This window comes from Pseudopodoces humilis, chromosome 7, assembly GCF_049639895.1.
Source record: "Pseudopodoces humilis isolate 2021_Gansu_Grassland_sample_001 chromosome 7, ASM4963989v1, whole genome shotgun sequence".
Taxonomy (NCBI): domain Eukaryota; kingdom Metazoa; phylum Chordata; class Aves; order Passeriformes; family Paridae; genus Pseudopodoces; species Pseudopodoces humilis.
Window position 1 is genome coordinate 13317719 of NC_142206.1, and position 24761 is coordinate 13342479.

The 24761-nt window shown below is 36.7% G+C and overlaps 1 protein-coding gene across 11 annotated transcripts in view; it reads right to left on the bottom strand.

Annotated features, from left to right (window-relative positions):
- Positions 1-24761, bottom strand: part of SOX6 (SRY-box transcription factor 6) — a 372529-nt gene that overhangs the window by 134435 nt on the left and 213333 nt on the right. For all 11 annotated transcript variants that reach the window (XM_088057366.1, XM_088057365.1, XM_088057364.1 and 8 more), the window contains 2 exons: positions 11403-11575; positions 7869-7937 (listed from right to left, as the gene is read on the bottom strand). In XM_088057366.1, the coding sequence (XP_087913492.1) occupies positions 7869-7937; positions 11403-11575 (242 nt within the window). The remainder of the gene's footprint in view (positions 1-7868; positions 7938-11402; positions 11576-24761) is intronic.

Consider the following 24761-nt stretch of genomic DNA (forward strand, 5'->3'; position numbering starts at 1 on the left):
ATAAGACATGAAAAAGAGCTGGCATGCTCAAATGGTTGCCTGTTTTTTCCAGCTACATCTGTTTGTCTAATGAAATAAATTACATTCCCTAAAATCTCTGCTACATCTATACCTTTGATATTCCAACCACAATACTAATATCCTAAGTCTTTTCTTGCAAGAGGTGCTCACTTCTGCAAAGCCCAGTTATGTGACTAACAGTACACAAGTCATCAAACACTGGCTGAGAGAGTATTACTCAAGCAATAAGACTTCACAGAATCAGTCCTGTTGGATAGGCTGCTGGTTGGCACCATTTCCACTCCCAGTAATCCATTTTACTTTGTGCACATGCCACTTAGGAACAAAACTAGTTTTCTGTGTTGGAGAGAATAGCACATTACTATTGTACTATCCCAAATATTGTAATATTGAAAGGAGCACATCATCAGACTGACAGAAGGGCACCAGAGAGGTTTGAAGGGGTGTGACCTCTGCCAAACTCCTTAGGAGCTAGACCAAGGTCCCTGGCTCAGCCATGGCAGCCATTCCACACTGGGTTTGAACTGGCAGAGCATCAGCCAAGAGTGGCCCCCATGCAGCAGCACAGGTGGGCAGCAAAGATTTGCTTGATCCTCTGCTGTTACCCAGGAGCTGATTATAATCTGCCTCTAAATTAAAAGGGTCCAAATCATAGGCTCTTCTGTAAGTGAAGCCTGTAGAAGTAGTGTCTGGGTTGAATCTGGTAGAATCAGTGAGATTTTAGCCTCTGGCTTTGGCAGAGGCACACCTGAGAACAAGCCTTTAAGCCACTGGTGAAGATGCAGCACAGCACGCCCCAAGCAAATGAAGCAGCAGGACTTGAACTGGGCATGCCTATGTCTTCATTTCCAATTTTAAAACACACGTGGGAGAGGGTAAGTGGGAGGACAGCTACTATCATTTTCTGCACCAACATGAGCCCAAGAAACAATGACATTTACTTTGATTTAACTAATTTCCACGTATCAGATCATGTTCGGCACCCATGTGCCAAAGTCCTATTCTTCAAGTCTGTTGAAATACCACTTTACGAAACATGTGTGCTAACATTTGGCCAACACCACCACAAGATCATTTTATTAACTTGTAGCTCATTTCATAGACTGCTGCTCATGTTGCTAACATATGCTATTCTACCATTTACTGCTCTATAATTAGAGAAGTCATATGAAAGAGATACACAAGGCTTAATTTTTGCATTAAATACAATTTGTTTAGACTCGGGCAGGCAAAATAAGGGAAAAAAAAAGTCATATAATGAATTAGAAAACTGCAAGACAGCTAATTTAACTCAAAAGGTCACAGCAAAATTTTTTTAAAACACAACCTCCCCTTCTCCCTCATGACTGCTTATACTTTTAAGAGTCAAAACCAGAGCTATATTCTGCTCTGCTAGGATAAAACTTGTTTCCAGGGACTGAGGGCCTCAGGGGCAGAGCAGCTAGCAGGATCCCTGCAAATGGGGGACCAAGAGGTAAGATCAGAAGCTTACAAGTAGCAGAGGAGTATGAACATTTCACACGCTGTGTCTTTTCTGCCACCACCACGCTTTTACACCAAAGCATTTGTAGTATGGAAGAGGTTGAATAAAGGATAGAGAGCATCACCAGAATATTTATTATAGCATGTGCTGCTCAGAGAAGGCAAGGATCCTACATCATTTCTCTTTCCTCACAGCTGACAGAAAAAATTCCAAGCCAGCCAGCCATGAAGATGCCTTTTACTGGGAAAAGCTAGCCGATAATAGATCTCTTGCTTGAGTAATTATCACATAAGAAGTTTAGAACTCATTAACAAGCCAGTATGTAGTAACAAATAAAATATGAAACATTTGACTTCGATGTTTAGCATATTTGTCTTTCCTCCATTGGATCAGTTTCAATTTACACCAGGCAAGTCACGAGCTGGACAGGAGCTGTGGTGCCACACCTATGGCAGAGCCCCATGAAGTGGAATCAACGATTTGGCAGCCTGCTACAAGTTACACAGACAGAACAGCATTTCTCTCTTCCAACTGCACACAACTGCATTGCAGAAGGGAGTTAGATATATATTATTTTTAATACTGAATTGCTTAAAAAACAGTAAAAATATATACCAGTGATGGCTGGGAATCAATTCAAAAGCTAACTGGGTTTTAAGGGAAATGCATCCTTTCTACTGTAAATTAATAAACTGCAGTTATCGTTTATTAAGCCACCACAATATTTTACATTTTCTACTGCCATAATCTTGACTGCTTATAAATTACAGTACTTTTACCTATTCTTTAATCCAGAAACATCATTATTAAAATGTTTGATGGAGGCTGCGGTGCATCTATCATTACTTGTAAAAGTTAATTAGATTAGATAAAAGAAATAATTAGATTTGCATTTTTATCCTGGTTTTAAACTTCCAAAGAAGATCACAACAGTGTGCCTGTGGGCAATTAAAAACAGCATACAGCAGTGAAATATAAAGGCAAAAAAAGTCTGTTTTTCCTGGCTAATTCATGATTGAAGATACAATTACAAAATATTTTAAGGGTTTGCTGAAGCTGGGGGCTATTCCTAGACTTCTAAGCTTTGTTTATAAGTCTCTCTCTTTCAAGGGAGTATCTGATCTGCGTACCCTGCCAATAGAAGTATCAAATTGCTTTCAATGGCTTTATTTGGTCCTGTGCAGAGTTTGCTGGAAGGGGATTAGTTTCATGATCAATAGCAAAAAAAGAAAAAAAAATAAGGGAAAAAAAAAAAAAAAAAGGTAGAGGAGAGTATTCCCTAGTGCTGGAACAGTAGCAGTGCCATTGGTTTTTGCTTGTCAGTGCTAAATAGAGTTTACAAAGAGAGACAACCTTAGAGAGCATGACTGAGCTGACAATAACTGGATTCCAGCTTGTGCATTTTCAGCAAGCTCTCTGCAAGGAGCTTTAACTTGTCCCCAAAAGGCAATAAATGGAAGGTTCAGCTCTTAAAATTAGAGGTCAGTTACATACTTAATGATGAAGCATATCTTTAAATCTATTTCTACTATTATTATCCTAGCAAAAAATTAATTAACCAGGTCAGGGAGGCTATGAAGGCTAATGCGGAATGCAATTATTCCTGATCTTTAGACATGTACTTGACATAAAGAGATAGTCCTTATTCAGCTCACCAGGTACCTCAATTGTCAGTAGTTAATCATGGATAAGAAGAGAGACTCATTGGTTCTCTAAAGAGTCTCTAAAGTTTTACTTATGATTCAAATGATTCCTATTCAAAGACAGTTTAAATAGTTGTAATTTGATGTTACTATTCTTTTGTCTGTTTACTATCACAGAAATCACGTTCACTCTATTTGAGGGAAACAGAAAATGTAAGAACATTTATAGGAAAGTAGAACAGTATGAATGTATAGATTAAAACTAGAAAAAATTATGATTAGGAATTTCTAGTGTCTGAATTAGAATACTTATTGAGAGCAGAGGAAATCAGTTTCTCTATGCAATGGAAATTGTACTGATTCAAACAGAAAACAAAATGCTCTGCAATGGTATTAAGCACAGTAAAGAGGAATAAGGTGGAGGGAAATGGACATAAACAGCTTGGATCATCTTTCACTGTTATCACAGATCTCTGCAGAAAAGCTCAACCATGACTGTCCCTTTTAAAGATTTCAGCCACCATTTAGGACTTGCTCTAATGAAACTTACCCAGAAGAGGAAGAAGCCGTAAAAACTTTCATCCCTTAAATCCACACACACACCCATTCTCAGAGGGAAATCCTGGAGCAACAGGCTCCAAGCACCAGTGGGATCCTGTTTTTCTCAGATGGGCATGGTGGGGCTCAGAAGAAGTCCCCAAACCTCATTCTGACAGAACATTCTCATAATGAGGCACAGAATTCACGGGGATTTCAGGACCCCTGGTTCGGAAACATTTAAGAAATGTTTGTCTTCCCTTTTTCCAGTCTAATCTTCATGATGTACTACCAAATTCCTCCTTTAACCATTTTATTCACTGATTCCCAGAGATTGTCACTATCGTGGTACAGGCTATGAGATGTTCTTGAATTCGACCAATTTTGTTCCTTCTGCTTCAGAATGAATATTTTTTATTAAAAAAAAAACCAAAAACCATATATTTTACAAAATCTTAATCAACCTGGTGACTGATCTGTGAGCTCTTATTTGCCCCACATTTTTTTCTCAGCTTTAATTTGCACTGAAAATAATGATTTCTCTGCACAGCTCTGCAGAATGAAGAACTTAATTTGGCATACTAGATTTCCTCCCATCTCTGTGGACTGCTCTGTAGAAGAGTGTTTATGAACATTATGAACATTTGAGCTGAAAAATAATAATACACTGCATTTATATGAAAATTTCCATGTAAGATTCTCAAAACATTACATTTAAATTGAGGAAAAAGAAATTATTTGCAAAATTTCTGATAATCAGAGACAAGGACTGAGGAAAAGTCCAGATTCCCACCCACTTTAGCTAACAAAGCTGCTTTCCCCAACACATACACCTTTTCTCCAACACATACAGAAACATCAGCTGCACGTAGAAAACATGAGATGATTATGCAGAACATTTAATGACCTCTGTACCCTTGAAATACCTACCTTGTTTTCACACACTAAGCCTAGATAAAGTGCTCTTTATAGATAGATATCTATATCTCTCTATATATAATCAATTTATTATTGACAAAGTTTTGGATGTATAACAAGTCTGGAGTAAGGTGCTCCAGTAAATGGTGTCAAAAAAAAACAAAAAAAAAGCAACCAATCAACCAACCAACCAAACCTTTCATCAATTAAATGAAATAAGATGTTAAAATAATTACATTAATAGATAATAATACAGCACAATATAAATAACAAATACTAATTAATGCAAATTCTCAGTATATTAACCCACTAGTTGTCCAGGGGAAGCATGTATTATTTAAGGTAAATTATTTTAAATTTTGTATCTGACTGACATATTGTAAGGCACTTCTAAAGCACTTTCTAACTGCTTAAATGGTTAAACTGGGTGCATAAGAATAAGGGTGAATAAGAATTTCTTATTCACAGAAATTCTTGTTCAAGAATTGACACTGCGCCTCAGGAGAGGACAGTTGCCACACTGTGCGTCTCATGATGCAAACATTGCATCAGCAATGCCCCTCTCCTGCATCCTGGGGAACACACTGTACTTGCCTCAAGTACCTGTGCCATCAATAGGCCCCTGCCCAGATGGAACTGGCACCTGTGTACTCACATTTTGTAATCTCTTCAAAAGGGGAGTGGCAGGGAAGGGTACTATTGTTTTCCCAAGCATAAGAAGTACAGATATGAGCCCACACCATGCTCTGTATGTAATCACTGTTTCCTGAAAACTGTTGCTCAAGAGTTAGAACAAACCTTCTAAACAAAATCAAGTTATTGCAAATTCTACCAGACCCAAAAACTAAACTGGGAATGTAAATATTTAATAGAAATTTTATTTCCCCTTCAAGACACAGAGAGCACGATTCACCTCATCTCCCATCAGATCTCTACACAAAAGGCATTGGCATGTATAACCTTCTAGGTTAATGGAAAGAAACAGCCATTTTGTATGGTATCTTTTAAATACCTGCTTTAGAATGAAACGAATTGAGACAGAGCCTGTACTGCAGTTACCTATTTTTGATACGATGAATTCCACCCAGAGTCGCCAGTATGACTTCAGTACTGGTATTGAGGTTTCTTGGGAGGATGGTGGGAAAGGATCTGAGAGAACCAGCAGAGCACTGTTTCTGTCATCTGCCTCCTGTTTTGCCTCCATCCCAACTCTAGTCCTTAAGGAACTACACATCTCAAGCAATAACACTCATAACCTATTCTACAGCAGCAAACCTGCTACAAACTGCAGAGGCAACTTAGCATCTTCTCTCTCAAGCAACTTCTGGCTGCCAAACCTGCTACAAAATTAAGACAGAACAAATAAACTAAGCAGCAGCACTTGGCTCACAAGCAAAGGGTCTATGTGAGCTGGTATTTAGCCTAGAAGACAATCTCCAAGGTAACTTTCTTTTAGTAATCTCCCCGTAAGACTGTTGGAGGTTTGACTTGGTATCTGCCCAGGGTGCCTAGTGCTTCTTACTGGAACCTACAGTGTTCCCTGGGCCATGAGATACCCACTACCCATCTGGCTGACCAGCTGGGAGAAGAAACAATCCTCACTGCCTCAAACACACTGATTAGACTCAGGTAAATGTGAAAATCATGAATAAAGAGGCCAAACCACTGTGGAACTATGGCATAAGAATACTGTATATTGACAGGAATTTGGAAGCAAATACAGGGACGAGTCACCAAGAAAGGGTTTAGCTCAGATGAACAGAATAACCATTGAAATACACATACATCTTTGCATATACATCTAGGAAAGGATGGGAAAGAAAACTGTGTAAGATGAAAGATGGTAGTGAATGAGAAAATGAACCTTCAGTCTATTCTAGAATGAATTCTAAGACCACATTTCCCTGGAGACAGTGGATGGGTAAAGCTATTGGAAGGTATTGACTGAAATGAAACATGAAGTACCTTTGAACTTTTTACTACAGCACAGGTACTCCCAGCCAAACATACCTACAATTCTCAAAAAAAACCCAAAAAAAAACCAAACAAAAAAAAACCCCAAAAAACAACCAAACAAAAAAAAAAAGAAAAACAAAAAAAAACCTAGCCATAATTCCTTTCTGTTTCCTAATTTTTAAAGGAATTTTAAAAATTAGAAATTTCTCATACAGATAACTCTTCTGTTTTGTAGACTTAGTTAGGTTTCAGTCTTAGCTATTATGCTAAGATTTTTTTTTTCTATTATTCTTTGCTTTCTGAAGTCAGACTTGAAAATAACACTTAGAGAAGATGGTGTATTTTTTCCTTTCACTATTCTTAATATGTCTTTCTTCCTTGATGTACACCTAACATGAACACACAGTCTCCTAATAGGCAACGACAATAATGGTGCTTTACGATTCAATTGTGTCTCTCATATGAGGCATTAAGACATCTATATTCGTTAAATAAACTCCTTAAAAGTGTAACTGAGACTGCATTACAACATTTTCAAAAGCATTTACAAGCATTCCTTTGGGATGAGGGATAGAAAAACTTCAGTTTTGGCATCTAGTACATAGCAATCACCTAATTAAGGAAAAGAAATGGATAGCCCAGGCTTAAAAGAAATGATTGGCAGCACAATCATATGTCAGACCAAACTGAAATATTTCAATCAGTGAACAGGACCATGGAAATGCTTTCAAAGTGGGAAGCAAAGAAGGTAATACAGTCACATGGCAACAATACCTCTACATCCACGTCACTCTCTACCCATGCATACTTGCACAAAATTAAACTGTGTTCTGGGTAAAGTACAGATAATTAAATATCTCCAGAATACTTCCAGATCTACAAAGATATAAATACTCCAAAGGCACCTGGGACACATATACCTGTGGGTCCTTGTACATGAGCAGACTGGTGCCAGGGACTTAGTATTGCTTCAATGTCTCAATTTTGCCTTTGTAGAACACAGAATTCCTACAACAATAACTGAGACTGTTTTTACTTCACACAATACAAGTCAAACTGCAGATTTCAGAATTATGACAAGATGGTGAGATTTAAAAAACAGTTCATAACTTTCAGAGAAAACTTTTCCTATTAAAGTTCTTTGCACCAAAAGAGTCTGACAAAAATTTTCTGGGACACAAGGAACTCCCATTAAAGAGCATCTTTACTGAGGCTTGTTAGTAAAGCATGTGGCTGCTTTATTTTAGACGCTTCTCTCTCCATAAATGGAACTTGAGTATAATCAGAAGAGAGCAATAAAATACACTGACCTGAATTTGCTGCTGCAGTAGATTGATTTTGTGCTGCTGCTGCAGAAGTTGCTGCTGTTGTCTTGCAATCTATTAGAAATAAAATTTCCATTAAATTAAAACAGTAATATTGAAATTTCAATACTATTGACTGAAAAACATCATATTTGTTATTCTTTATTGTATTTCATTAAGCATTTTTTTTTTAATGGGGCATCTTTCAGAGGTAAATTTAAATGCATCATAAAAATCTACATAGCGGGTAAGAAATATGTATTTTAAGCAGTGAGATCTTAGCTCTGAAAAGCACAGAAACAGGTTTATTTGTGTGCATGTGAATAATCTCATCACTATTCAACAAAACATTTCAGACTGTGGTGATCTTTAACTATGATGCATTACTGTTAGCTACAATGGGAATGAAACACATGCTTAAAATTAAGTGCATTTCTGAATGGGGATGGGATTATGCAGGTGCTTAAGGTTAAACATACATTTTCCTTCTTTGCTGAACTGAAGCCTTAGCTTAGTGTTTATAGATGCTTCACTATTCAGCACGAGCTCCTAGGGTAAGCTTCTCTGACTTCCTTCACAATGAGCAGCACATTACTTCTCTTGCAAATCTCAAAAATCATCCTTGGAGCTACTTAGTAAAGCAGAGCCTTACTCTGTGTAAAAGCGTTACCTGGTGCTCAGCAACTCATCCACCACACAACCCTATGAAATATGTAGATATTCTTACCCTCATTTGGTAGATTCAGTAAGGGATCTGGAGAATAAAGGTTCACTCTATCCCTTCTCTAACACGGATGGAGAAAAGCAGATGTTCAGGGTAGGGAACACTAAGAGATTGGTGAGAATTTACTACAGATTCATCTACCTCCCTGATTCCCACAAAATCAGGATGCTAGAGCAAAAGGGAAATAGGATCCTGCCCTCAGACCTGCTCCCTGCAATGGGTGATGAAGGTAGACACAGAGAGCTCGGAGAACAACTGGACTTCTGCTTCAGAAGGGTAACTGTGCAGCAGACTGAAATGAGGACAAGATTTGTGTTTCCTAGAAATACCAGCCTCAGTATTTCTGCTACTTTCATTTCTTAAGTATAATTTCCCCTCCTATAAATATTTGTCTAGAGCAGAGGAATCACATAAAACAGCAAGAAGTCGGTGACAAAGGTATTTTGGTCATTCAAATCCACTGTTTCTCTTTTGGCAAAAACACTCTTGCTCTCCTTCCCCAACATCTTCTGAGCACACTTACTCTGTTATAAACAGAGAAAGCTAAGTAAAATGTTTTTATGATAAAAAAATGACAAGAATGTATCAAGCTTGGTTTGGAAATAAACACATAGTTTTAGTGAAAACTGTTCAGATTAACTCACAAGGAATTTGCAGTCACATATTAACAGCTTCTAATTGTGTACACATGGAGACCAAGGCTGTCATTTCTTTAATCTCTCACTGTCACATGGAAATAACTCTAATTTTTTTCAGTTAAAATTCACTTTTGTAAGAGAAATCAACACAAAATTCATACATGTTTTAAGTCTTGCACATGGCCTCAAAGAGGCAAATTAAGGTCAGCATGATTCTGGGACTGGATGAAGGCAAAGGGCCACAAGAAAATGGAGTCAAGCAGCTCTCACAGATCACTACACCGATGCTTGTAACAGAGCTCAAACCCCTTTTAGGAGCCTGGTGTTCAAATACTTCTGGATGAACCTCCCAGGCAAGTCAATAAAATACAGTGAGTGAGGACTGAATGAGCAGACCCTTGTGTGTGAATAAAAAAGGGAATTCAAAGAGAGCTGGCAGTTCACGTGCCCAGGTAGCCCAGGGGCAGGTCCTAGAACCTCAGGCATCTGTTGTCACCACAGTGACCAGCAGTGGAGCAGCAGTCCAGTGGTCTGGACTTGGTGAAACAACCGTAATGGGGACAGTGCTATATGGAATATTTAAAACTTCTATGAGAGTTGGAGTTACCACTTTTAATGAACAACACACTAATTGTGACTCCATATTGGAAGTGCAGTGCTTGTAACTAAAGATAAGGTCTGTCAGGTTTATGTCCACATTGCCCCTGCTCTTAAAGTCTCAGCAAAGGTGAAAAAGTGATTACAGTATGCAGCTTCACAGTGAAATGATACAGAGCATGGAGCTACATTGTGGGTCATTTTCTCTCAGTGCTGTATCATTTTTTCACAGGTACACAGCAATCTACATCCAGTATTTTTTGGAGCTGATGATGACCTGGCTGCAGTTTAACACAGTAAACCATAGCCAAGACAAGGAGGAGGCTTTTGTTTACATGTGCAAAGGAACAGATCTGCCAGGGTTCTGACTGCTTGTGAACAGCTTTTTGTATCTGCATGTACAATGTAGCACCATTTGAATAGGCACTTCCTGATGAAAACAAGAAATATACCATGGACCATCTAATCTCAAAGGTTCTTCTTAGCTGGAGCAGTACTGTGATAGAAAATGTACCCAAGACCCTGCAATGCAATTACCATAGCATCGTCTTGATGTATAGGCTTGACACAGTAAAGTAGGGTACACAAGCACCATGTGGCTCAAATTCTGAATTTTATTTGCCTATCGGTTGAGCTACATGCTCGCTTCATTGAGCATGACAACCTAGTTTTAAGTGTCATTTAATTTTCATTTTGAAATATAATTACAAAGTGTTCACTGTAAGATATCACTCGTCTGCAAATGTGTCAAGATTAATTTGTGCTAGCTTATTCACAAGTGTCAATAGTTAATTACTGTGTCATCTCTAGATGGCTAAATGACATTCTAACTTCTGATTTTTTACAGTGTTCCTTTATGTTATTTTCCATTAGGGGATGAGTCCATATTCCTACATGTGGGCAAATACCCAAGCACATAAAATACCAGACGTCACAACTCATTAAAATCAACAGAGCATACATTGCTGTATATATCCTATAAAATATATTTAACTGAAAAGATAATTCTAGTAATAATGTCAGATTCCTAAAAACCACACATTAATTTGAATCTGTCTGATCTAATGCCTAGGGGACTAGTGCATGGCATCATTGTTGTTTCACTTTTGTTCAATGAGAAGAGGACAGCTCATTGGACACCTTTAAAACAAACAAATAATCTAGGGAAAAAACCCAACAAAACAAAAAGACAAAACAAGAAAAAACTAGCCGTTCACAACCTGAACAAGCAAATCAAACCTTACTTGTACAAGGTGTTTGAAGGTTTGAGTATGCTTAAGGGTTTTTGTTTAATTATTTTCTTGTCAAAAAGAGAAAGAGTTAAATAATGGTTATAGTCTGGCTTGTTCATAACTCTCAAAATTGCATCTCAGTGCAAGAACAAGAACTGTGAAATCTATCATCCACTCCTCCCCTTTTTTTCAGGGTCCTATAATATTTCCTCTTTCTGGAAAAATGTGTAACTTCTGCATATATTTAAGCTCTTTTAATAAAAAACATGAAACAACAGCAGGCAGAACAGAGTTTGCAATAAACATTCTTCATGAGCCATTTTCACAGGTTTCTTTCTTGGAGCCTCACCTGTTCTTGCTGTTGGCGAGCAAGGTCCATTTGCTGCCGTTGTTTTTCGATTTGTGAGGCTGCCAGCTTTTTCTGCTCATCATGGGCAGCCAGGAGCTGCTCCCGTAAGCTGATCAGCTGGGTGATCATAGTAGAGAGCTGTCGCTCTTTTTCTGCCAGGCTTTCTGGTGTACCTAAACGTGGGGGAAAGATGTACTGTAAATATGAGGTAGACAATTGTTACAAAGCAGTATTTACCCCCCAAAAAACGGCTGCATCACCAACGTGCTTTTTTCAAACAGCAGCTTGGATATATTTTCGTGAACAAATCTCAAAAGAATGCAACACATAGTATTTCTGTGCTCTAAGCAGGGGAGGATGCAACAGAAACGGGAGCAGAAAAGATAGAGAATATTTCCTTTTTTCTGATGGATTTATTCTGTATGAATCCCTGTATCTTCTCCATCTAAATCTGCCCGCTGTGATAAATACATTCATAGTTTATCAGACATAATTTCACCTCAGTTTATATGTTTTCTCATTTTTTCACTCCAAGTATGTACAAATGCTAAAAAAGAATTTAAAAGATGCTGTGTGGTGGAAAAAGCAATTTAAGAATTTACTGATCATTTCTTCAAAATACCCATATATCTGGTAGGTCATTTAGGTAAATGTAAGCTTTGGTTGTGGAATGTGTGTTAAAAATGAGCTTTACTTGTCCCCAAGAGAAATGGCTAAACTGAAAAAATAGCTTCAGAATTTCCATTTAACTTTCAAAGTTTATTCTACAGAGAGCACTTAATTAATATGAAACTACGGTACATTTATTCTTTGCACTAATGATGCTTAATGGTCTGTTTATGGGTAAAATGCATGGGTCTCATAAGTGGAGAGTACAGGGTCCTTTTCCAAATCAATCTGAAAATATCCCACCTCATATAGGAACACATTACTCTGTCAGAAACAGCAATGCCTATATTTGGGGCATACAATACACTTCCTTGTGCAAGCACCTCAAACTCATAGGTCTGTAAGAGATAATATAAATACAACAAGGTAGAAGTGCAAGAATATTGGAAAATAATCTGGAAGCAGTTTAGAGCTGGAAGTGGGATAAATAAAGCAATATAATGTCGTACAGTAGAACAGAAAATTAGAGAAGAAGAAAACCAAATCTGGGTCTGTAGGTCTGTAGTCTGCCACGATGGCACAAAAGAGAGTATTCAGAAACTTCCTTTCCTCTGTTCACAATAGAGGACTGTGATAAAGAAGTCACAGGACTTTAGAAGAGGAAGAAAGTATGTGAGCAACAGGACCTGGGAGGGAGTGGAGAAACTGTCACAAAATTATGACTCCATCTTCTTCCCAGGAATAAGATGGGTATCTTCTAAAGAAAAGAAGAAAGAAACTGACAGGTTTCATAAGCAGAAGGAAAACAAAACAGGCTCTGCCAAGAAGGTGACAAAATTAAGATTAGCTACATTGTGGGGCCAATATGATACCTACACAGAATTTCATTTGCGAAAGCAGCTTACAGGAATACCTCTGTCTGAAACTGTTTTATATGGAAAAAAGGAACTGCATGACTTAAGTCATTCACTCTAAACTCTGAGAAACAAAGGGTACCTAATTTTCTATACATTTATTAATTGCTTTTAGCAATGCAAAGTACTGAAAAATATTCAATTTCTTATTCACTATCAAGCATCTTAGTTTTAAAAGAGTTTCCAAAAACCTGATGTTCCAAGTTTCCAAGAACCTTCTAATGTCTAATAAACATCCAATATACACACGACACAGGTCTCCAGAAGAAGAAAAATGTGTAAATTGTAGTAGAAATTTTAGAAAGGGTTGTTAGTGATTTCCTTAGTCACAAGAGGCATGATGGATGCATGAAGTTGAAGCTGTACCACCCAGACCAACTCATTGCAAAATCTTAGTGTGATACAAGTGACTGAAGCAATGGAAGAGTTCTGTGCAAAAAGCTGTTACAAGACCAGAACAAAAACCAACTGAATTTTAAAAGTAAGCTTAGGCAGATGTGTGCCCAAGAAAGTGCCTGCACTAGAAGTACCGTTTTGCCAGGATCCTTTAGCATGAACTGAGCTCCGTGCTGACATCTGTTCAATTCTCTGCAACTTCACTATGGACCTGCCTTAACTCTCCTAAATTGTGTTATTCAATCTTGAAGATTTTTCAGTATGGTTCAAAGGTTGTTTAGGTGGTTTTGAATTAATTTCCATGGGTAAAAGACTATTCTGACAAAGAAAAACTCCCTTGCCAGTTGTGAGGAGACCAACCACTCCAACCCACCTATCTTAGAAAGCCAATGGGAAGCAACCTGCTGCCTCAAATGAAACTTATTGTCCTCCACTGCTGCCTGGGAAACAACAGCTTGAGACTTACACATCTGTCAAGCAGCTTTGGCATCATAATACAAGCTCCTGAGCTTACAGTTGTAAAATATTTTACATACCCAAAGCAGATACTAATCTCCCACTCCATTTCCATATTATTCTGTATAGCTTGTACTTGCTTCACAACATGAGTAGAAAACCACCTCAAAGAGTGCCTGATAAGGCTACAAAATATTGCTGTTTTGTTAGGACTTCTTAGAACCATTTGATATAGTTGCCACAAATTTATAGTCTTTTTTCTTTCTTTCCCTGATTTTCTTACAATAGCAGGCAGAAGTAACTGTTCTTATTCAGGAATCCACAGTAATTGTTTTTCTTTCCTTTTCCCTCCCCTGCGAAACACATCTGAAATAAACGACCCCATTTAAAGTGTTCTGCTCTTTAATTTGTACCCTATTATGTAATCCAGCAACAGAATCGAACTGATGACCACAAAATGTACACTGCTCCTGGAAAATCATGAGACCTCCATGAAGCTGCAGGACAGCTAACTGAGCACTGCTTGAGAACAAGCATAAGATGAGAACGTTGTATGAACAGTGGCGGGGGGGGGGGGAGGTATAATTTAATTTTAGAGTGGAAAATCCCAACCATTATTTTACAGTTTAAATACCAATAAAAAACAACTTGCTTAGAATGCAGACCAGATTGAGCTGATCTGGTTGGGACAAGAGAGGTCATCAGTAGCTGTGTGCCATCATCATCTGTTTTGCATCTACTTACTGCAGTGAGCAATGAGATTCCTACACTCATTACCAGTAAATAAACTTCTGCTGCTGACTGAAAATATCTATAAATAAAATAAAAATACAGCTATCTGTAAAATGTATTTGCCATAAAAACAGATAAAACAAAAAGCTTAGTAAAAAATGAACAGTAAATATGCCACCTTCCATAAAATATTATATTCCACAGCTCTCCCTCTGTTCTAATCCTATTCTCTTACTCCAAAGACAGCAGCGCATTTTTTTCCATGGGGTCTTCCTTATCCCCAAAACACATCTGTCTTGAGTTTCTCTCAGATTTGTCAGGTGGATCAGTGCTCCCCAGGGCCTGCTCCATCTGAAGTATTTTAATTTGACTAAACACCTGATTTATTTTATCTCTCCGATGAGAAAGGCAGTTTGTCTTAATAGAGCCTGTCAGCCCACAGTCCCATTCACAGCAATTTACAGGCAGCCAGGGATGCTGAAAAAGAAGAGTGCTGTGATTCTGTATTTTATCCTCCTCCAGAAAGCACCTAAAAGCAGCTATTCACTGCTACTGCATGTGGCATTTTAGAACTGAATTAGCTTTTTATTCAAGTAACTACACTTGTTGTGAATAGCTTATCTGTAAAATTGCTACATTCACTACTGATTTTATTAACCTTTGGCTCTATCACAAAATGGTCTTCAGTTAGGAAAGACCTTTAAAATTGACACATTTTTCTTAGGGGCCTTTATTTCAGTGACTACAGATATACTGAATTTGATCCATTGACTCCCTTTACCAGCAGTATTTAAAATTTTGAGTGTCGGTGGGAAGCTGATAGCATTTAAGGACTTCTTTCTGAAGTGAAAATGTGTCAGTCTCATCAAAAGTTCAGAAAAAAATGAGATTATTTCTGATAGTACTTTGGTATATCCCCACCTTTCTGATAAAAATCTCGTCATGGTAATATTTTAATTTTTCCCTGTGTGCTTATTGTCTTAGTCTTTATTTTGGATTTCAGCACAAATTAAGATAAAATACTCAGATTGAAGAGAACTAAGGCATCAAAGAGAACTTCTGACTTTTTGAAATTCTGGTCATATCAACCTAACCACGAGACAGAAAATGAAAAGTAGCTATGATTCTGCTGATAAAAAGAGTTCAACTTGTGGTCTAAAATTACATTTAGAAAGAATTCTTCTTGTGGCAAAACACTATCTTTTAAAACCAATTAGAATAACTATACGATTTCTGGTACATAAAGTAACAGAAAGAGCATCATGTATCTTACACTGCATTTAATAAAAATCATAAACCCCATGCTGCATTTTATCTTACTTGGCTTTCTTTAAGTATTGAAAAAAAAAAATTAAAAACTAATATCCTGTAAGTATAGCTATACAATATAACTATAGCTCCTGTATCAACCACTGGTTTACCACCTTTTAACACTCCTGTTATCTTTGTTACTTCCCCAAATGCCAATCAATGCAAGACCAGCATAACAACCTATTCAGTCTGTATACAAATGTCGCTGCATGTAAGCAAACACTGGAGGCTTCTCAGTGTTAAATTTCTTACTGTCCTTGTGGCAATCTGGCCTGAGGTAGAGGCAAAGTAATATCTGCTGGTAAGGGAAAAAAAAGAAACAGGCATAAGAAAAAATAGACTTTCTAGGCTTACATAGCATAATTTAAACTAATCTCTCTGACACTCAGGAAAAGAAAACTAGATAAAACCACATATTCTATCAAGTGAATAAAAGACAAAATATTTGAGTCATAAATGAACCCAAAATTTTATAGGCTTGATCCACAGCTTGTTGAAGTAGGGTTCTTAGCTGTGACGCAAAATTACTGTGGGTTCTTGAATGTGTCTTAGTGTCCCAACATGTACACAAAGTAAAACACCACCTATCAGAGGTTTTTATGCCTGGTTACTTAATGTTTCTGAAGTGCTTTGATATCTTCGTGTGGAGTCTCTACACAGCTGCAAAGCATTATTGGTTCTCTTGAATCCTATGATTAGTGTAAAAGATGACAAATATCATCCTTGTTTATGCACTGCATCTACAGTAACTTTTACTCCATATGCTTACAGGAAATACAAATTAATAAATCACAAATGATTACTCCTGTTACATTTCTAGAACAAACACATAGTGTGACTTTTATGAAATCAGGAGGCAGTAATGCAAGAAAGAAGTGTGGACTTGGCCAGAAACTACGTAGGGCTTTAAATCACATAACTGCAGCCCTGAAGTATCATCAACCAAAACAGTTCAGCCAACAATCAAAAATTATTTTGAGTCAAGTTAAGCAATTTCAGCTTCTTTTTTCCTTAAAAAAAAAAAAAAAAAAAAAAAGCAGCAAGCCTTTGTGACTCAATCCCTCTGTTAGATTGGAGGGGATTTTATTATTTTATGGACATTGTTTGAAAAGAAAGCAAAAACACAATGCTAGACATAAAAGAAAGTGTATTTGATCTTAGCTTCCCAGAGATAACCTGGTTCAACCATTCTGTCTTACACTGCAGTCTGCAGCACACATCAGATGGGCTGTGATGTTTCCACTTCACAGGCTCTGTCCAGCATTTAGCATTTACCCTTTTTTGATTGGGTCACCTACTAAATGCCACAAAATAGGGCAGCAAAAGTCAACAAAAATAAACAGGAAAAACAGAAGAAAGTAACAATCTAATGGAAGGGCTTCAGAGATAAAAGTCACTTTGTGAGGGCTGCCTGGCTAGGGAGCCCCCTTGCCATTGCAACAGCATCTAATTTGAGTTCTAACTCCAGCAGCAGTGTAAAAAGCTTCCACTCTAAAGGGCCCCAAGTGTATCATAAAGATAAAGCATTTCAGTAGAAAACAGCCACAAAGACCTCTATTATCTTATCAGTCTTTGGTTACAACAGCTGAACCAATATGACTAAGTTCTGAATGACTTTTTTTTCCCCCCTTCTTTTTATAACACTAGAATACTGGAATTTCTTTATTTCATGATCAGTTAGCAATTGTTGTTGTTCCCATATGCTACTGTCCCATTCTTAGTCAATAAAAAGTTTTATAAATGCTCCCATTGTGCTTTGTAGCATCCCAATGCAGAAAGCAGCACAGCAAACATGTCCAGCATGCAAAACACACCGGATAGCTTCTCTTGGGAAGGTGTAAGGTCCCTCCCCTCCCTTATGTCTCAAAATGCTTCTGCATTTTCAGCTTTGGGAAAGGAAATTTTATTACCATATGTCCACAGACAGTAATGGGAATTAATATTAAGAATTACTGAAAATATTCTGTAGAGAAAAAGATGTCAGATTTTGAAAAACAAAAAAGAATTTAAATTTGTTATTCTTCATAAGAAGGATGAAAATGCTTTACTGATAATCCACAAATTTTCTCTTAATTCCATATGCACTAAAACTCACACATTGCAGGAATTTCTAAGATGGGAGAAATTTGAAACTCATATGATTTGCAAAACAGACTTTTAAAACAATCCTATACTTATCATGGTCCTGTCTTTCTTATATTAACCAAAAAATTGCCAAATAGCTGAGTGAATATCAGCAAGGCCATGCTTCATTTTCACATGTCACTGTGCCCACAGACAAGTAAGGGCAGGGCCAGGGAGCCTCCATCCCCCCAACCACGTCTCTGAGCCCACAGCCAACACTGGGGTCTTGCAACCATTGCCCTTGAGATTGTCTCATCCCAAGGCTTTCATCCAGTTCACACATCCAGATCTCTGCCTGACACTGAGCTGCCCTTACAGGCACCTCTGAGTATGCAAGTTCAACTGAGCCCTATCCAACCACCTGAAGTGTCCAGCTCTGTGGTTTTTTCCCTTCTCAAAAGAATTTGATGGATTTATTCCTTTTTCAAATGTCACAAATCACAGAACCATTTATTCTGCATCAAAAACAAGTCACAAGAATGCCTATAGTAATCCAGCTGAATATTTCCCCAGAGATTTGCCATCACTTGTGGCAGGCTTACCTGACACAGTATGTCCAGCAAATGATTGTACCTTAGCTTTGCTCCCCCAAATAACTTTTTTTTCCCTCACATGTTCACTGGACTTTTTGCTCTTACATGGTTTTTTTAGCAATTCTCAAGTGTTTCCTGTGCAATATCTTACATTTAGAGATTTTCTTCCTTGACTGCTTTTCCCAACAGTTCAATCAAAGTAAACCAATACATTCAAAATTAAAATATTGCAGTGACTGGACCAACAGGAACTGCTCCCAAGTTTTTCTCAGACAGCTCCACAGCTATCAAAGTAAGGTGCTAGGCAACTACCTAGGCTAAGGTCCTGCTCAGCTCATGGAGCAGCACAATGAAACTGCACCATTTTTAGCAATGTGGTGAATCTACAGTTGAAATGTTGAAATGTAATCCACGTCAGGAATGCAGGAAAGAATGTGATGTTAGCCAATCTCCCCCTCCTCCAAACCAGTGCCCAGCAAAAAGCAGAATTCCAACAAATCTCTTGGACTCCTTACTCCCTTTCACACACGTGAAAAGAACAACTCTGTCTGACATTAGGTTTAGATTACTTTAAATATATTTGGAAATTTTTCTAGTATCTCACAGATACAATGAAATTTTGTTATTGTCTTTATTTTTAAAAATAAATAAAACCCACTTTAGCTTATTTCTTAAAATTTCTCTCAAATCCGGAAGAACTTGTAAATTTACACTCTAAATGATATTGAAAGTACACACTAAGTGTTAATTCATACATGTGCACATGGAGGGAAGATAATGATTTTTTTTAATAAATTATTTGTAGGGTTTTTCAGCAGCTAGTAGAGATTTGGCTTTAAATGGTTTAGTGCTTTCAGTAGGTTTAGAAAATCTTCATATATACTCAATATGAGCTGTTCAGAGTCTATATAGGAAAAACATGATATTGCTGGATATAAACAGAGAAATGCATATTATACATTTCAACTAAAAACTCATAGCCAACCTTTTCCTGTTGAATTAGAATATAATGATATAGCAGAAGCTGCAGGCTGTGAGTTATCTGTACAGTGATACAAACTCTAAAATATGAGATAAAGAGAAAAATTGCTAATTTTGTTTTGTTCACTGAGTAGACTGTAGCCCAAGGCATAGCACATCAAAATAAAATTAACATGGTGGTGTTATATAGAGAGAAAAATTACACCATTAATATTATTATTGATTCTAATATTTGATTCCAATGCCTTTAAAGTAAAAAAAAAAAAAATAAAATATAAATGGAAGTAAAGATGGTTCATCATTTAAGGCATTCACTCAGGACTTGAGAGTTGAAAAACTATCCTGACCTTCATTTTTAGATTTTCCCATTTAAATACAGATGACAGTACTTCCCTAGATCATGGAGGGGGAAAGGGAGGAGGAGGTTATAGCAACAGTAAAGATTACAAACTGTATTTGTGGGCTACATAACAGGCATGAATAGTATATCAGGGAAAAAAAAAAGATAAAAGGTATTGAAAGTGAAATGACAAAAAAGCCCAACAAACAAACAAAATCTAATCATCATTTACTTATACACCAGCTACTCTTCTGTAGAAGAATCCACGCTGAGATATCAGGAACTGTGCTAATAAGAATAGCAATACTTAAAAGTCGCAGTAGGAATAAACTTTGAGCATCAGAACCGTCTCTGTGCAGACATCCCACGTGCATGATGTTTACCAGCTTCTCTTGTGGACATTTATATCGTAAGTGAAAAACTCATAAAATTGGTTTTGTTTTCCCTATCAGAACACACATTAAGTGCAAGCAAAAATAGCAGATCAAAATAATGTCTTTCTCAAGAAGATGAGAGTCATAAACATGGCTTAAAAGTTAAACCCTTTACTTTTCTCATTTCCGAGAGATGTGAAACTAACTTCAACACAAATGTCCTACATGGATTTAAGTTAGCATGTAGCAAAACAGGGGAAATCTCATAGAGAAGTGAAGATATCCAAAGCTTTTCCTTCTGATATTGGGCCACAAATATTAAATATCAGAAAAATCAAGTCCCACAGTAATGATGTTGTTCACAATGCTTGTTGCTTCCTCATTACACTGGAATTATCAACTCAGCAAGTCTAATTCTCTCTTGTAGATTATCTACACATACATGTAGATCAAAACCTTCAACAGAATCACCCTGTATTTACAATGGCATGAGAGCTGATCCCCATGTTCCCATAAATGCTAGGTGAAGCCAGTTGTTCACCTTCCCTATTATTTTACCTCTGAACCTGGCCTAAAACACAGGGAGACTTTCATCAGCTTTAGCTGAATTTTGTAATTATTGAAGGCCCAATAGGAGACTTGTCAAATAGAAGTCAAAAAATCTCACCTCAGTTTCTAGAAAACTCACCATATTAGGCATGTAGAAACATTACTAAAATCTCATGTTTAGGGCTGAGACTGCCTTTTCCTGACAGCATCATTTGGCATAGGAAAACTGTGTAGTTCACATTAGGCATTTTTAATGCACTTTCTTATTAAACTCTCTCCATGAGCTGTTTATAGTGTAATGTGAAACTAGAGGTGTAAAACTGAGAAAGAAGTGCTTACACAGAGAAATATTGCCCAACCAGTTTCTGAGGAATTCCAATACAATGGCATTTTTTCCTAAACACTATTTTGTTTTCTTAATAATTTCTCAGTTTTTCTCTTCTGATTCCTAACATTTGCTGAATGAAGTTCTGCTGCACTAGTAGTCTCACTGTATCCTAATTCAATTAAGCAATGTTTTAGATGTTTGAATTCAATAGAAAGTCCCTCAATTAATTTCCAGAAGAGAAGAAAAAAGATTTTATTTCTAATATTTGCAGCTATGCTTTGACAGGAAGGATTGAATACAGGACTGCTAACCCATCTCTAATATTCATATAAAATACTGCAATAAAATGTGTGGTAAGATAATCTTTATAACATCCCCTTTTTGATGTGAAATGACATTTTCTTGATTTTCTTTTGCTTACATACAATAATAGGTAGGGTATTCTTTGGAATTACAGTGTTGAGAGTCTCAATTGATGACAGTCTGGAATTTTGAAATTGCTCCATTTCTTTGATTGTTCTTTCCTAACAACACACAGCTGGATATAAGTAATTTTGTTTCCATATTCAATTTAAGCTTTAACAAGTGATTTCTGTGTGTTATTAATCTTATTTTTTCATTTTTTAAACATGATAGTATTTCAAAATCGATACAAATTTTCATTCTTATAAAACTAGTATTTCTTCCCATGCAAGTGCAAAACTGCACTTATTTAGAAGGAAAAGCTCTCCAATTAAAACTTGTATCTTCAATCACAGGGATAAAGTTAATATCTGTGCTGTCTAATCTTATTCTGGAAAGAGAATTGTATATGTACATGCATAAAAGTGGCTGGAAGGAAGCTGAGTTTAGAGGAAGTTTGCTTAATGTCTCATTTGATGAGTATAGTTCATATGAATTAGATTACATTAATTTCCGTACCTAACAGGAGCTAGTTACTTGTGAATTTTGTAGCGGATTATTTGGCTTTCATTAAAAAAGGTTTGTGATGTAAAAAAACCTTTTGTTTGGGTTTTTCAGTCTTCTCTGTTGTCTAAACTATGGATTAAAAATGAAAGGCAAAAAAGAATGATATGTTTTAATTAAGTTTTCAATTTTAAAGAGCAAGCTACAGAAAAGGAGGGCTTAAATTTTTTTCTGCTCTTTGCCACAGTATTTGCAGAAATAATGAGATTCTTCTCTTTAAATAATGAGGAATACTTTACACTTTAATGCCTACATCCATAGGGTGATGGGAAGAAAAGGGGACAGTTGAACTTCATGCAGCTTTTGTGTGTAATATAGTAATTCTGCAGTTGGACACATGTAAATCAGGTGAAAAAAAACCACATCTCCTCACTGTGTCTTCCTGTGGGACTAATCCAGTTTTAAGAAGCACAATGCAGTGAAACTGACCCACCTGTGTGGCAGGAAGGGCTATGAGAACAAGGATAACGTTTAGTACTTTTCTCTGTGGTTGCAAGAATGGTAGAAACCTTTTCCATAGGTGCCACCACAGCTTTTCTATTAAAGGGCTAATTGATTTACATAGGATTCAATTATTTGGGCTCATTTGCCTTAAAGCTAACACTGAGGATAACACACCAGAGCACTCCAGGAACCTTGCCTCTTTTCCTATACTGAAAATTGTAACTCAAATGCATTTCTTCTGCTGCATCCAGAATGCACAAATATACACAGGAGAGGAGATGTACCCCTGTGAAGTGTACTCTGACTTCTGATGTCTTGCAGTTACTTCTTTATAGCTTTTTAAATTAGTTACTTCCATGAGTTTTTAGTTAGTAATTATTAGCTACACAACTCAGAGATGTCTAAATATAAATATGAGTATTAGCACTGCAAGATTTATATACTTTAAATATAAATTTTAATTTTGATCTTAATTACATGTTCATCTTTCATGTCTTACAAATACAAACAAGTATATCAATGAAAAACTTATATTTGCCTCTGAAGATTTTTATTGCCTCTGGTGATAAGTAATGAAGAAGCAAAGTTTGTTGCAAAACAAGGACATTAGCATAGCCTGTCTATCATAGAAGCTCTAAAGAAGAAACTTCCTACCTCATCTGAGAAGAGACAATTTAGTCAAAAGCCTTTGATATGTATGGAAAAGCAGCAACATTTTATACATTTAGAATGTGCCCAGAGAAGTGAGTTGAAGGATTTACACTCATTTCAATGAGCTTAGAAAAAGGTCCATTGATACGTTCATTAATAATGGCATTAGGTGGCAGCTTTAGGCTTATAAATCTGATTATTTTAAATTTAGTTCATATTCAAAGAGTTATAAATTGGAAGTGCTACTTATCTGCTACGCACAGCCTAACAATCTGTAAAACCAATTCAGCAGAGCATATTAATTCTGCAAATAAGAATTATCACAAGTCTTTTGAAATAACCGCATCACTGAATGGGTATGAGAAACAAAAACCAAACAAATAAACTATGCTCTTGTTCCCTGAAGATTTATTTTATAAATAAATAATTAAATTAAAATCATGTAATCCAGACCAAATTAGAGTTCTATGACCAGCTTGTTGTGCTTCTGTAAATACACTACAAAATTATCAGACAAGTTTTCTAACTGGAGAAAAACCTTCTAAATCACATCAACCAGAGTACAAAGGGGGTGGCCTACATTTGCAGACTGAAGTTGCACAAATATTCCAAGAGTGTTCTGGAATAATTACATTCTAACCACAAGCATGAGTGTGTTTAGCCAGATGGTTCTCAGAAGCAACTAAAAGTGCAGTCAGAACTTTTCTTAATTCAATTTATTTGTATACCTAGTTGATCACAAATCAAAACATTTAACACAGCTCTTTGCTACAGGGTCTTTGGTAATTAAGTTCTTCACAGCCCCAACCCAGAGTGATATCATGGGGGTTTTTATGTGCTTTCATAGGTATTATACCGCTGAAACAGGATCACTCAGAAAGAAAACATAAACATTGTCTACTCAAAAGTATTAATATAATCCAATATTCAATGGCATTAATTTAGCAAAACTTTAAGCACAGCGTTACAATGATTCACAGTTAATCTTGAAGCATTGGGAATATGTAGGAAACATACCAAGAGGTTTTGAATTCCACTATAACAGCATTCTAATTCAATATATTATAAACAAACCCAGGACATATTAAAGAAATCAGGATCCTCTAATTGTTTCTCTCTCCTTAAGACAACTTAATACTGTCCAGGTTGAATTTTCATTATTTTATTTATACAGCAACAACACTTTCAACATTATTTTCCTTCCTAACAAGACACTCAAACAAAAAACTCAAAGAAGCAGAAGCAGGGAAAACAGATTTTCAAAACCAGTTGAGACTAATTTAGGTGTCTCTGGGACAGTTTTAAGAGATTTAGGCTTCTTACTATTGCAAAAATCCCTATGGTCATATTTTCAAAAACACTTGAAGCATCTAAGACCCATTGACTCAGAAAAATGAGATAAATGTGTCTGAATCACATAATATTACCTTTAAAGTTTTCAGTTAGTTTGATCCTGATGTGGATCTTCCCACAGTTGACACTACGGCCATGGAATGTCTTTCTAAACAATGCTGCTGGCTCAAAGCTTTGTATAGGTTCAATGGCAGAATGGATAGGTATTTGAAAGAGGAATCTATTTGACTAATTCAAAATGCACAAACCCCACCAGGATCTGGAATCCCTGAAATTAGTCAGAGGTAGAGATAATACT